The 13,099-nt window shown below is 55.5% G+C and overlaps 1 protein-coding gene across 1 annotated transcript in view; it reads left to right on the top strand.

Annotated features, from left to right (window-relative positions):
* Positions 1 to 13,099, top strand: part of LOC147091409 (uncharacterized) — a 120,701-nt gene that overhangs the window by 7,560 nt on the left and 100,042 nt on the right. Inside the window, exons 2-4 of the mRNA XM_085976767.1 lie at positions 3,220 to 5,510; positions 9,549 to 9,603; positions 12,957 to 13,015. Of these exons, the coding sequence (XP_085832893.1) occupies positions 3,245 to 5,510; positions 9,549 to 9,603; positions 12,957 to 13,015 (2,380 nt within the window). The 5' untranslated portion in view covers positions 3,220 to 3,244. The remainder of the gene's footprint in view (positions 1 to 3,219; positions 5,511 to 9,548; positions 9,604 to 12,956; positions 13,016 to 13,099) is intronic.

The following is a 13,099-nucleotide window of genomic DNA, read 5'->3' as shown; positions in this document are numbered from 1 at the left end:
TTTGGACTTTCAGAAGGCTTTCGATAAGGTCCCGCATAAGAGATTAGCGTGCAAAATTAAGGCACATGGGATTGGGGGCAAGGTATTGACTTGGATAGAGAACTGGTTGGCAGACAGAAAGCAAAGAGTTGGAATAAGGGGGTCTTTTTCCGAGTGGCAGGCAGTGACTAGTGGGGTACCGCAATGATCGGTCCTTGGACCCCAGCTATTCACAATATGTATTAATGATCTAGACAAGGGAACTAGATGTAATATCTCCAAATTTGCAGACGACACAAAGCTGGGTGGGCGTGTGTGCTGTGAGGAGGATGCCGAGAAACTCCAGGATGATTTGGACAGGTTGGGTGATTGGGCAGAAGCATGGCAGATGCAATATTACAAGGAAAAATATGAGGTTATCCAGTTTGGTGGCAAAAACAGGAAGGCAGACTATTATCTGAACAGCAATAGGTTGGGAGAAGGGGAAGTGCAATGAGACCTGGGTGTCCTTGTGCACCAGTCGCTGAAAGTAAGCATGCAGGTGCAGCAGGCGGCTAAGAAGGCAAATGGTATGTTGGCCTTCGTAGCGAGAGGGTTTGAGTACAGGAACAAGGATGTCTTGCTGCAGTTGTACAGGGCCTTGGTGAGACCACATCTTGAGTATTGTGTGCAGTTTTGGTCGCCTTACCTGAGGAAGGATGTTCTTGCCATGGAAGGAGTTCAGCGAAGATTCACCAGGCTGATACGTGGCAGGAATGACGTATGAGGAGAGATTGGGACGATTGGGCTTGTACTCGCTGGACTTTAGATGAATGAGAGGGGATCTCATTGAAACTTATAAAATTCTGACAGGACTGGACAGACTAGATGCAGGAAGGATGTTCCCGATGGTCGGGGAGTCGAGAACCAGGGGTCACAGCCTAAGGATAAGCGATAGGCCATTTAGGACAGAAATGAGGAGGAATTTCTTCACCCAGAGAGTGGTGAACCTGTGGAATTCACTACCGCAGAAGGCAGTAGAGGCCAATACATTAAATATATTCAAGAAGGAGTTAGATATATTTCTTAAGGCTAAATGGATCAAGGGATATGGGGAGAAAGTAGGGACAGGGTACTGAATTTGGATGATCAGCCATGATCGCATTGAATGGCGGAGCAGGCTCGAGGGGCCGATTGGCCTACTCCTGCTCCTATCTTCTATATTTCTATGTTTCTATGACTCCTGGATTAGGGAGTGGGGTGAATCAGCCCGGGTTCCTGCTCCTGATCCCTGTCCAGTGACCCCTGTGTTAGGGAGGGGGTGAATCAGCCCGGGTTCCTGCATCTGATTCCTGTCCAGTGATCCCTGGGTTAGGGAGGAGGTGAATCAGCTCGGGTTCCTACTCCTGATCCCTGTCCAGTGACCCCTGGGTTAGGGAGGGGGTGAATCAGCCCGTGTTCCTGCTCCTGATCCCTGTCCAGTGACCCCTGGTTTAGGGAGGGGTGAATCAGCCCAGGTTCCTGCTCCTGATCCCTGTCCAGTGACCCCTGGGTTAGGGAGGGGGTGAATCAGCCCAGGTTCCTGCTCCTGATCCCTGTCCAGTGACCCCGGATTAGGGAGGGGGTGAATCAGCCCGTGTTCCTGCTCCTGATCCCTGTCCTGTGACCCCTGGGTTGGGAGGGGGGTGAATCTGCATGGGTTCCTGCTCCTGATCCCTGTCCAGCGACCCCTGGATTAGGGAGGGGGGGTGAATCAGCCCGGGTTCCTTCTCCTGATCCCAGTCCAGTGACCCATGTTTTAGGGAGGGGGGGTGAATCAGCCTGGGTTCCTGCTCCTGATAACAGTCCAGTGACCCCTGGGTTAGGGAGGGAGTGAATCAGCCTGGGTTCCTGCTCTTGATCCCTGTCCAGTGACCCCTGGTTTAGGGAGGGGTGAATCAGCTCAGGTTCCTGCTCCTGATCCCTGTCCATTGACCCCTGGGTTAGGAACGGGGTGAATGAGCCCGGGTTCCTGCTCCTAACCCCTGTCCAGTGACCCCTGGGTTAGGGAGGGGGAGAATCAGCCCGGGTTCCTGCTCTTGATCCCCGTCCAGTGACCCCTGGTTTAGGGAGTGGGTGAATCAGCCCTGTTTCTTGCTCCTGATCCCTGTCCAGTAATCCTTGTGTTAGGGAGGGGGTGAATCAGCCCGGGTTCCTGCTCCTGACCCCTGCCAGTGACCCCTGGGTTAGGGAGGGGGTGAATCTGCCTGGGTTCCTGCTCCTGATCCCTTTCCAGTGACCCCTGAGTTAGGGAGGAGGTGAATCGGCTCGGATTCCTGCTCCTGATCCCTGTACAGTGACCGCTGGGTTAGGGAGGGGATGAATCAGCCCGGGTTCCTGCTCCTGATCCCTGTCCAGTGACCCCTGGGTTAGTGAGGGGATGAATCAGCCCAGGTTCCTGCTCCTGATCCCTGTCCAGTGACCCCCGGGTTAGGGAGGGGATGAATCAGCCCAGGTTCCTGCTCCTGATACCTGTCCAGTGACCCCTGGGTTAAGGAGGGGATGAATCAGCCCAGGTTCCTGCTCCTGATACCTGTCCAGTGACCCCTGGATTAGGGACGGGGGGTGAATCAGCCCGGGTTCCTTCTCCTGATCCCAGTCCAGTGGCCCCTGGGTTAGGGAGGGATTGAGGTGAATCAGCCCGGGTTCCTGCTCCTGATCTCTGGCCAGTGACCCCTGGGTTAGGGACAGCGTAGAGGGAGCTTTACTCTGTATCTAACCCGTGTTGTACCTGCCCTGGGAGTTTTTGATGGGACAGTGTCGAGGGAGCTTTACTCTGTATCTAACCTGTGCTGTCCCTGCCCTGGGAGTGTTTGATGGGACAGTGTAGAGTGAGTTTTGCTCTGCATCTAACCTTTGCTGTACCTGCCCTGGGAGTGATTGTTCGGACCGTGTAGAGAGAGCTTTACTCTGTACCTAACCCGTGCTGTACCTGCCCTGGGAGTGTTTGATGGGACAGTGTAGAGGGAGCTTTACTCTGTATCTAACCCGTGCTGTACCTGCCCTGGGAGTGTTTGATGGGACAGTGTAGAGGGAGCTTTACTCTGTATCTAACACTTGCCGTACCTGCATTGGATATTGAGAGGAGTCCTCCATCCCCTCTGTCTGGGTTCTATTTTTGACCCTAGGTGCTGAAGGACTGAAAGGTCATTGTCTGGCCCGCCCGATGCCCCTTTGAACCATTCATTAAACTTGAAGATAATCTCTGATCTCCTTTTCCAGATCTCCAGCCCTTCAAGATGTTGAGATGGACACGGTAGACACAAGGGAGGAGGCAGAACGCCCCGAGGGAGTTGGAGTCTTGATGGTGGCGGACCTCTCCCCTCCTCCTGGCAGTCAACACACAACAGAGGTGGAGCTTCATAGTCCAGGAGGTCCCCAATACCCCGAGGACCTCAGTCCATCAGCCGATGACTCCCAGGAGTACCAACACGATGAACCAGGGGAGCAGGACACGGTGCCAATGCCTCTCAGTGGGATGGAGATGGACCTCACTGCGAGTTTTGAGGAAACCGGGAGCACGTGTCCCTTCAGAGGGGCTGTCCTGGTGAGCCACCACGAAGGAGGTTCCTCGGTCTCAGATCCTGGGGCTGGTCACCCACCTGTTCCGGAGGGATCCTGGGCTCCGGGTGGAGGGGCGGGCCACCAGTTGCTTCCCCAGACAGCCGAGGAGGAGGTCCTCTGCCCCGGTGACCAAGGGGTCATTGGGTTGACGTGCGATTCCCCAGACACATCCTCGCTATGGCCGCTGACCAGCCAAGATGGCTGCAGTCCTCCCATCGTTGACTGGGAGGATTCCTCTGCTTATCTTCTGATCGCTCGACCCGACTGGGACACAGAACATTCCAAAACTAACATCAGGGCGGCTTACACCAGGGATCCAGAGCCCAGCCAATCAGGCGACACCAGTCTACCTACCAACCCTGCTCTTATTGGCCAGGAAAGTGATGGCTCAACTCAGGCCGAGGACCGGTCCTCTCCGATTGCTCAAGAGGTCAACGATTCAAGCTCTGATGGCCAGAACGTGGAGAGGACTAACTCAGTTGGCCAAGAGTTTGATGATTCAACCTATGATGTCCAGAACATGGAAAACTCTCACCCAATTGGTCAAGATGTCAATGATTCAACCTCCGATGACCAGAACATGGAAAGCTCTCGCCCAATTGGTCAATATGTCAATGACTCAACCTCTGATGACCAGAACATGGAAAGCTCTCGCCCAATTGGTCAAGATATCAATGACTCAACCTCCGATGACCAGAACATGGAAAGCTCTCACCCAATTGGCCAAGAGTTCGATGATTCAACCTCCGATGGCCAGAACAAGGAAAGCTCTCGCCCAATTGGTCAAGATGTCAATGATTCAACCTCCGATGGCCAGAACGTGGAAAGCTCGTGCCCAATTGGTCAAGAGATCAGTGCGTGTCCTTTGACTGACCAGGACCTGCGCACACCTCTAGCCATTGGAGGAGAGCTCGGCAACTCGCCCTCTGACCCCCAGGAAATGGAGGTAAGACACATGGTTGGCCAAGGTGCTGATGGGTCTTCAACCGTCGCCCGGATCCTGGACGAGGGACCCACTGTTGAGGTGGAGTTGGGGCACTGCACCAAGCAAGGACCAGGAACATCTCCGCCTCCTCCCCAGGGAGACACAGTGACTGACGGAGAGCTTCAATACCCCAACCAGGACCAGGAGGAAGCAAGGCAGGCTTCCCGAGCCGAGAACAAGATTCAAGTCTACTTCCTGGTCGGACTCTTGCCTCCGGTGGCTGAGGGTCGGGGGCGACCCGTTGCATGTGACCCGACCTCCCGCGACCTGGGCTCACCTCCGACCCCCCCGTTGGGCGTTCAGCAAGAGCGGCGGTCGGCCGCGGCCCCGGAGGACCTCCCGCCCCCAGTGGAGATCGGGGGCGGGGCGGAGAGGGGGCCACTCGATCAGGAGGGCGGAGCAGACCACGGGGCCGGGGAGCGGCCATCCCAGCCCCCCGGGGACCCGCAACCCCCAGCAGGAGCGGAACGGTGGGAGGAGGAGGAGGAGGAGGAGGGAGGGCGGTCAGCCGCAGAAGGGGAGATCCGCGCGCGCGGGCAGTGGAGCGACGAGAACCTCAGGGGGCGATCATGGAGCGCACCGATGGTCGGGAGTGGGGCTGCCGCCACAGAGGGTCCAGCGAAGGCCGCCAGTGGCTGGCACCTGAGCGGGGGCTCTGCCCGATGCCCGATGCAGCGGCAGAATGCCTTCTCCAGCGAGGAATTGGCGGGAAGAGGGCAGCAGGCGGGAGAGGGACAGAGGGGCCCCGCCCCTCCCCACGAACCCCAGCTCAGGGAGGAGGGGGGGCGGAAGCCCCTGGGGAAGTCGTGCAGTTGCCCCTCGCCGGGGGACACGTCGGACTCGGGCCGCCTGGCGCCGGGATTGGCGGGCGAGCGTCAGGAGCAGCTCGTCGCGAAGCGTCCCTCCAGGGAGTGGCACCGGAGGGGCATCAGGAGGCCGTCCATGGCCGTCTCGTCATCGCAAGGTGAGTCGTCTATGAAGTCGTGCCCCGCTCCTTAGGGCAGAGTTTCAGGGTGGTGGAGGGAGGGGGAAGGGACATGCGTTTGGGAACGAGCCAACAAGAAGCGGTCAATTGGCCAATTTATTAACCAATCGGAGTGGCCAATCGGCCATTTTCTTAACCAACAGGAAGTAGCCATTCGCCCATGTTGTTACCCAACAGGAAATGGCAAATCAGCCATTTTGTTAGCCATCAGGAAGTGGCCAATCCATCAATTACTTAGCCAACAGGAAGTGGACAATCATCCATTAACAGGGTGGGGTTGGAGCCTGTGTGTGCGGCTCAGTACCACACCAGGTACTGTGCACTGACTGGTGTCTCCTCTCCCTCAGGGACATATCTGTACATAAGAACATAAGAATTAGGAGCAGGAGTAGGCCATATGGCCCCTCGAGCCTGCTCCACCTTTCAATAAGATCATGGCTGATCTTCGACCTCAACTCCACTTCCCCGCACTGTCCCCATATCCCTTGATTCCCCTAGAATCCAAAATCTATCAGATCTCTGACTTGAATATACTCAACGACTGAACATGCACAGCCCTCTGGGGTAGAGAATTCCAAAGATTCACCACCCTCTGAGTGAAGAAATTCCTCCACATCTCAGTTCTAAATGGCCGACCCCCTTATCCTGAGACTATGCCCCCTGGTTCTAGACACTCCAGCCCAGGGAAGCAGCCTCTCAGCATCTACCCTATCAAGCCCTGGAAGAATGATGTATGTTTCAATGAGATCACCTCTCATTCTTCTAAACTCCAGAGAATAGAGGCCCAATCTACTCAATCTCTCCTCATAGGACAATCCCCTCATCCCAGGAATCAATCTAGTGAACCTTCATTGCATCACCTCCAAGGCAAGTATATCCTTCCTTAGATAAGGAGACCAAAACTGTGCACAGTACTCCAGGTGTGGTCTCACCAAGGCCCAATATAATTGCAGCAAGACCTCCTCAGCACGGTGGCATAGTGGTTAGCACTGTTGCCTCACAGCGCCAGGGACCCGGGTTCAAATCCGGCCTCGGGCGACTGTCTGTGTGGAGTTTGCACATTCTCCCCGTGTTTGCGTGGGTTTCCTCCGGGTGCTCCGGTTTCCTCCCACAGTCCAATAATGTGCGGGTTAGGTTGATTGGCCATGATAAAAATTGGCCCTTAGTGTTAGGGGGGATTAAATACGTGGGGTTACGGGGATAGGGCTTGGGTGGGATGGCTGTCGGTGTAGGGACCGGGTGCTAGGGTTTGGATGATCAGCCATGATCTCGTTGAATGGCGGAGCAGGCTCGAAGGGCCGAATGGCCTACTCCTGCTCCTATCTTCTATGTTTCCTTACTCTTATACCCCAACCCCCTTGCGATAAAGGCTAACATATCATTTGCCTTCCTAATTGCCTGCTGTACCTGCATGTTAAGTTTCTGTGATTCATGTACAAGGACATTCAAATCCCTCCAACTCCCAAAATTTAATAGTCTCACCCGTTAAAACAGATTGTGCTTTTCCACTTTGCCTACCTAAGTGAATAATTTCACATTTCCCACATTTTACTCCATCTGCCACCTCCTTGCCCATTCACTTAGCGGAACTATATGCCTTTGCAGCCTCTTTGCATCCACCTCACAGCTTACTGTCCCACCTAGCTTTGTATCGTCAGCAAATTTGCATACTTTATACTCGGTTCCTTCATCTAAGTCATTGATATAGATTGTAAATAGCTGAGGCCACAACACTGATCCTTGCAGCACTCCACTAGTTACACCCTGCCAAACCAAAAAGGACCCTACTCTCTGTTTTCTGTCTGTTAACCAGCCCTCAATTCTAGCAAATATATTAACCCCAATCCTATGAGCCCTAATCTTGTGTAACAACCTCTGACTAGTGGGGTACCGCAGGGATCGGTCCTTGGGCCCCAGCTATTCACAATATGTATTAATGATCTAGACAAGGGAACTAGATGTAATATCTCCAAATTTGCAGACGACACAAAGCTGGGTGGGCGTGTGTGCTGTGAGGAGGATGCCGAGAAACTCCAGGATGATTTGGACAGGTTGGGTGATTGGGCAAAAGCATGGCAGATGCAATATAACGTGGATAAATGCGAGGTTATCCAGTTTGGTGGCAAAAACAGGAAGGCAGATTATTATCTGAATGGCAATAGATTGGGAGAAGGGGAAGTGCAATGAGACCTGGGTGTCCTTGTGCACCAGTCGCTGAAGGTAAGCATGCAGGTGCAGCAGGCGGTTAAGAAGGCAAATGGCATGTTGGCCTTCGTATCGAGAGGGTTTGAGTACAGGAACAAGGATGTCTTGCTGCAGTTGTACACGGCCTTGGTGAGACCACATCTTGAGTATTGTGTGCAGTTTTGGTCGCCTTATCTGAGGAAGGATGTTCTTGCCATGGAAGGAATTCAGCGAAGATTCACCAGGCTGATACCTGGGATGGCAGGAATGACGTATGAGGAGAGATTGGGTCGATTGGGCTTGTACTCGCTGGAGTTTAGAAGAATGAGTGGGGATCTCATTGAAACTTATAAAATTCTGACAGGACTGGACAGACTAGATGCAGGAAGGATGTTCCCGATGGTCCGGGAGTCCAGAACCAGGGGTCACAGTCTAAGGATAAGGGGTAGGCCATTTAGGACAGAAATGAGGAGGAATTTCTTCACCCAGAGAGTGGTGAACCTGTGGAATTCTCTACCACAGAAGGCAGTAGAGGCCAATACATTAAATATATTCAAGAAGGAGTTGGATATATTTCTTAAGGCTAAAGGGATCAAGGGGTATGGGGAGAAAGCAGGGACCGGGTACAGAATTTGGATGATCAGCCATGATCGCACTGAATGGCAGAGCAGGCTCGAGGGGCCGAATGGCCTACTCCTGCTCCTATCTTCTCTGTCTCTATGTGGTGTCTCTCAGTCCCTCTCTCCCCGGGAGATGTCTGTACACTGACTGGTGTCTTTCGGTCCCTCTCTCTCAGGGAGATATCTATACACTGACTGGTGTCTCTCAGTCCCCCTCCCTCAGGGAGATATCTGTACACTGACTGGTGTCTCTCAGTCCCTCTCTCTCAGGGAGATATCTGTACACTGACTGGTGTCTTTCGGTCCCTCTCTCTCAGGGAGATATCTAAAGACTAACTGGTGTCTCTCAGACCCTCTCCCTTAGGGAGATATTTGTACACTGACTGGTGTCTCTCAGTCCCTCCCTGTCAGGGAGATATGTATACACTGACTGGTGTCTCTTAGTCCCCTCTCTCTCAGGGAGATATCTGTACACTGACTGGTGTCGCTCAGTCCCTCTCTCTCAGCGAGATATTTGTACACTGCCTGGTGTCTCTCAGTCCCTCTCTGTCAGGGAGATATCTGTACATTGCCTGGTGTCTCTCAGTCCCTCTCCCTCAGGGAGATATCTGTACACTGAATGGTGTGTCTCAGTCCCTCTCCCTCAGGGAGATATCTGTACATTGACTGTTGTCTCTCAGTCCCTCTCCCTCAGGGAGATATCTGTACACTGACTGGTGTCTCTCAGTCCCTCTCTCTCAGGGAGATATCTGTACACTGACTGGTGTCTCTCAGTCCCTCTCTCTCAGCGAGATATCTGTACACTGCCTGGTGTCTCTCAGACCCTCTTCCACAGGGAGATATCTGTACACTGACTGGTGTCTCTCAGTCCCTCTCCCTCAGGGAGATATCTGTACACTGACTGTCTCTCAGTCCCTCTCCCTCAGGGAGATATCTGTACACTGACTGGTGTCTTTCAGTCCCTCTCCCTCAGGGAGCTATCTGTACACTGACTGGTGTCTCTCAGTCCCTCTCCCTCAGGGCGATATCTGTACACTGACTGGTGCCTCTCAGTCCCTCTCCCTCAGGGAGATATCTACACTGACTGGTGTCTCTCAGTCCCCCTCCCTCAGGGCGATATCTGTACACTGACTGCTGTCTCTCAGTCCCCCTCCCTCAGGGCGATATCTGTACACTGTGTGAAGGATTTTGACAGATACTTTCTTTCCCCTAGATGGGAGTATGGAGTGGACCGAGGATACAGAGAGTTACGATTCGCAGGAAACGGGGTAAATATTTCACATAATTCACAGCCAGACCATACACTGAGCTTGCACCTTCGATTGGACAGCTCCAATCATCTCACTGACCCTCTCACTGACCCTCTCACCGACCCTCTCACCGACCCTCTCACTGACCCTCTCACTGACCCTCACTGACCCTCTCACTGACCCTCTCACTCACCCTCTCACTGACCCTCACTGACCCTCTCACTGGCCCTCTCATTGACCCTCTCACCGACCCTCTCACTGATCCTCTCACTGACCCTCTCACCGACCCTCTCACGGACCCTCTCACTGACCCACTCACTGACCCTCACCGACCCTCTCACTGACCCTCTCACTGACCCTCTCACTGACCCTCTCACTGACCCTCTCATTGACCCTCTCACCGACCCTCTCACTGATCCTCTCACTGACCCTCTCACTGACCCTCTCACTGACCCTCACCGACCCTCTCACTGACCCTCTCACTGACCCTCTCACTGACCCTCTCACTGACCCTCACTGACCCTCTCACTGACCCTCACTGACCCTCTCACTGACCCTCTCACTGACCCTCTCATTGACCCTCTCACTGACCCTCTCACTGACCCTCACTGACCCTCTCACTGACCCTCTCACTGACCCTCTCACCGACCCTCTCACTGTCCCTCTCACTGACCCTCACTGACCCTCTCACTGACCCTCTCACTGACCCTCTCACTGACCCTCTCACGGACCCTCTCACCGACCCTCTCACCGACCCTCTCACCGACCCTCTCACTGACCCTCACTGACCCTCTCACTGACCCTCTCACCGACCCTCTCACCGACCCTCTCACTGACCCTCTCACTGACCCTCACTGACCCTCTCACCGACCCTCTCACTGACCCTCTCACCGACCCTCTCACCGACCCTCTCACCGACCCTCTCACCGACACTCTCACCGACCCTCACTGACCCTCTCACCGACCCTCTCACTGACCCTCTCATGACCCTCTCACTGACCCTCTCACCGACCCTCTCACTGACCCTCACCGACCCTCTCATTGTCCCTCTCACTGACCCTCTCACCGACCCTCTCACCGACCCTCTCACTGACCCTCACCGACCCTCTCACCGACCCTCTCACTGACCCTCTCACCGACACTCTCACCGACCCTCTCACTGACCCTCACTGACCCTCTCATTGTCCCTCTCACTGACCCTCTCACCGACACTCTCACCGACCCTCTCACTGACCCTCACTGACCCTCTCACCGACCCTCTCACCGACCCTCTCACCGACCCTCTCACCGACCCTCTCACTGACCCTCTCGCTGACCCTCTCACTGACCGTCTCGCTGACCCTCTCGCTGACCCTCTCGCCGACCCTCTCACCGACCCTCTCACCGACCCTCTCACCGACCCTCTCACCGACCCTCTCAACGACCCTCTCAACGACCCTCTCACTGACCCTCTCACCGACCCTCTCACAGACCCTCTCACCGACCCTCTCATCGACTCTCTCACCGACCCTCTCACCGACCCTCTCACCGACCCTCTCACCGACCCTCTCACCGACCCTCTCACTGGCCCTCTCACTGACCCACTCACTGACCCTCTCACTGAACCTCTCACCGACCCTCACTGACCCTCTCACTGACCCTCTAACTGACCCTCACTGACCCTCTCACTGACCCTCTCACTGACCCTCTCACTGACCCTCTCACTGGCCCTCTCACTGACCCACTCACTGACCCTCTCACTGAACCTCTCACCGACCCTCACTGACCCTCTCACTGACCCTCTCACTGACCCTCTAACTGACCCTCTCACTGACCCTCTCACTGACCCTCTCACTGACCCCTCACTGACTCTCTCAGTGACCCTCTCACTGACCCTCTCACTGACCCTCTCACTGACCCTCTCACCGACCCTCACTGACCCTCTCGCTGACCCTCTTGCTGACCCTCTCGCTGACCCTCTCGCTGACCCTCTCGCCGACCCTCTCGCCGACCCTCTCGCCGACCCTCTCGCCGACCCTCTCACCGACCCTCTCACTGACCCTCTCACTGACCCTCTCACTGACCCTCACTGACCCTCTCACTGACCCTCTCACCGACCCTCTCACCCACCCTCTCACCGACCCTCTCACCGGCCCTCTCACTGACCCTCTCACTGACCCTCTCACTGACCCTCTCACTGACCCTCACTGACCCTCTCACCGACCCTCTCACCGACCCTCTCACTGACCCTCTCACTGACCCTCTCACTGACCCTCTCACTGACCCTCACTGACCCTCTCACTGACCCTCTCACCGACCCTCTCACTGACCCTCTCACTGGCCCTCTCACTGACCCTCTCACTGACCCTCACTGACCCTCTCACTGACCCTCTCACTGACCCTCTCACCGACCCTCTCACCGACCCTCTCACCGACCCTCTCACCGACCCTCTCACCGGCCCTCTCACTGACCCTCTCTCACTGACCCTCTCACCGACCCTCACCCTCACTGACCCTCTCACCGACCCTCTCACTGACCCTCTCACGACCCTCTCACGACCCTCTCACCGACCCTCTCACCGACCCTCTCACTGACCCTCACTGACCCTCTCACTGACCCTCTCACCGACCCTCTCACCGACCCTCTCACTGGCCCTCTCACTGACCCTCTCACTGACCCTCTCACTGACCCTCTCACCGACCCTCACTGACCCTCTCACTGACCCTCACTGGCCCTCTCACTGACCCTCTCACCGACCCTCTCACTGACCCTCTCACCGACCCTCTCACTGACCCTCTCACTGACCCTCACTGACCCTCTCACCGACCCTCTCACCGACCCTCTCACTGACCCTCTCACTGGCCCTCTCACTGACCCTCTCACTGACCCTCTCACCGAGCCTCTCACTGACCCTCTCACTGACCCTCTCACCGACCCTCTCACTGACCCTCTCACTGACCCTCTCACTGGCCCTCTCACTGACCCTCTCACTGACCCTCTCACCGAGCCTCTCACTGACCCTCTCACTGCCCCTCTCACTGACCCTCTCACCGACCCTCTCACCGACCCTCTCACTGGCCCTCTCACTGACCCTCTCACTGACCCTCTCACTGAACCTCTCACCGAACCTCACTGACCCTCTCACTGACCCTCTCACTGACCCTCTCACCGACCCTCACTGACCCTCTCACTGACCCTCTCACTGACCCTCACTGGCCCTCTCACTGACCTCTCTCACTGACCTTTCACTGACCCTCTCACTGACCCTCTCACCCTGGCCCTCTCACTGACCTCTCTCACTGACCTCTCTCACTGACCTTTCACTGACCCTCTCACTGACCCTCTCACTGACCTCTCTCACTGACCTTTCACTGACCTCTGTTTTTTTCAGGGACTCAAATCAATTGGAGACGAGACTGAGTCGAAGACATTCGAAGATTCTGCAAACATGTGAGGGCCATAACCAACTCTCCATCACTCCCTCTCTCCCTCTCTCCCTCTCTCCATCTCTGCATCTCTCCCTCTCTCTCTCTC

The sequence above is a fragment of the Somniosus microcephalus genome, unplaced genomic scaffold (genome assembly GCF_052327205.1).
Source record: "Somniosus microcephalus isolate GS21.2 unplaced genomic scaffold, FLI_Smic_1.0 unresolved_chr3, whole genome shotgun sequence".
NCBI lineage: Eukaryota > Metazoa > Chordata > Chondrichthyes > Squaliformes > Somniosidae > Somniosus > Somniosus microcephalus.
The sequence above is the reverse complement of the archived record's forward strand: the minus strand, read 5'-3'. Positions and strand labels throughout refer to the sequence as shown.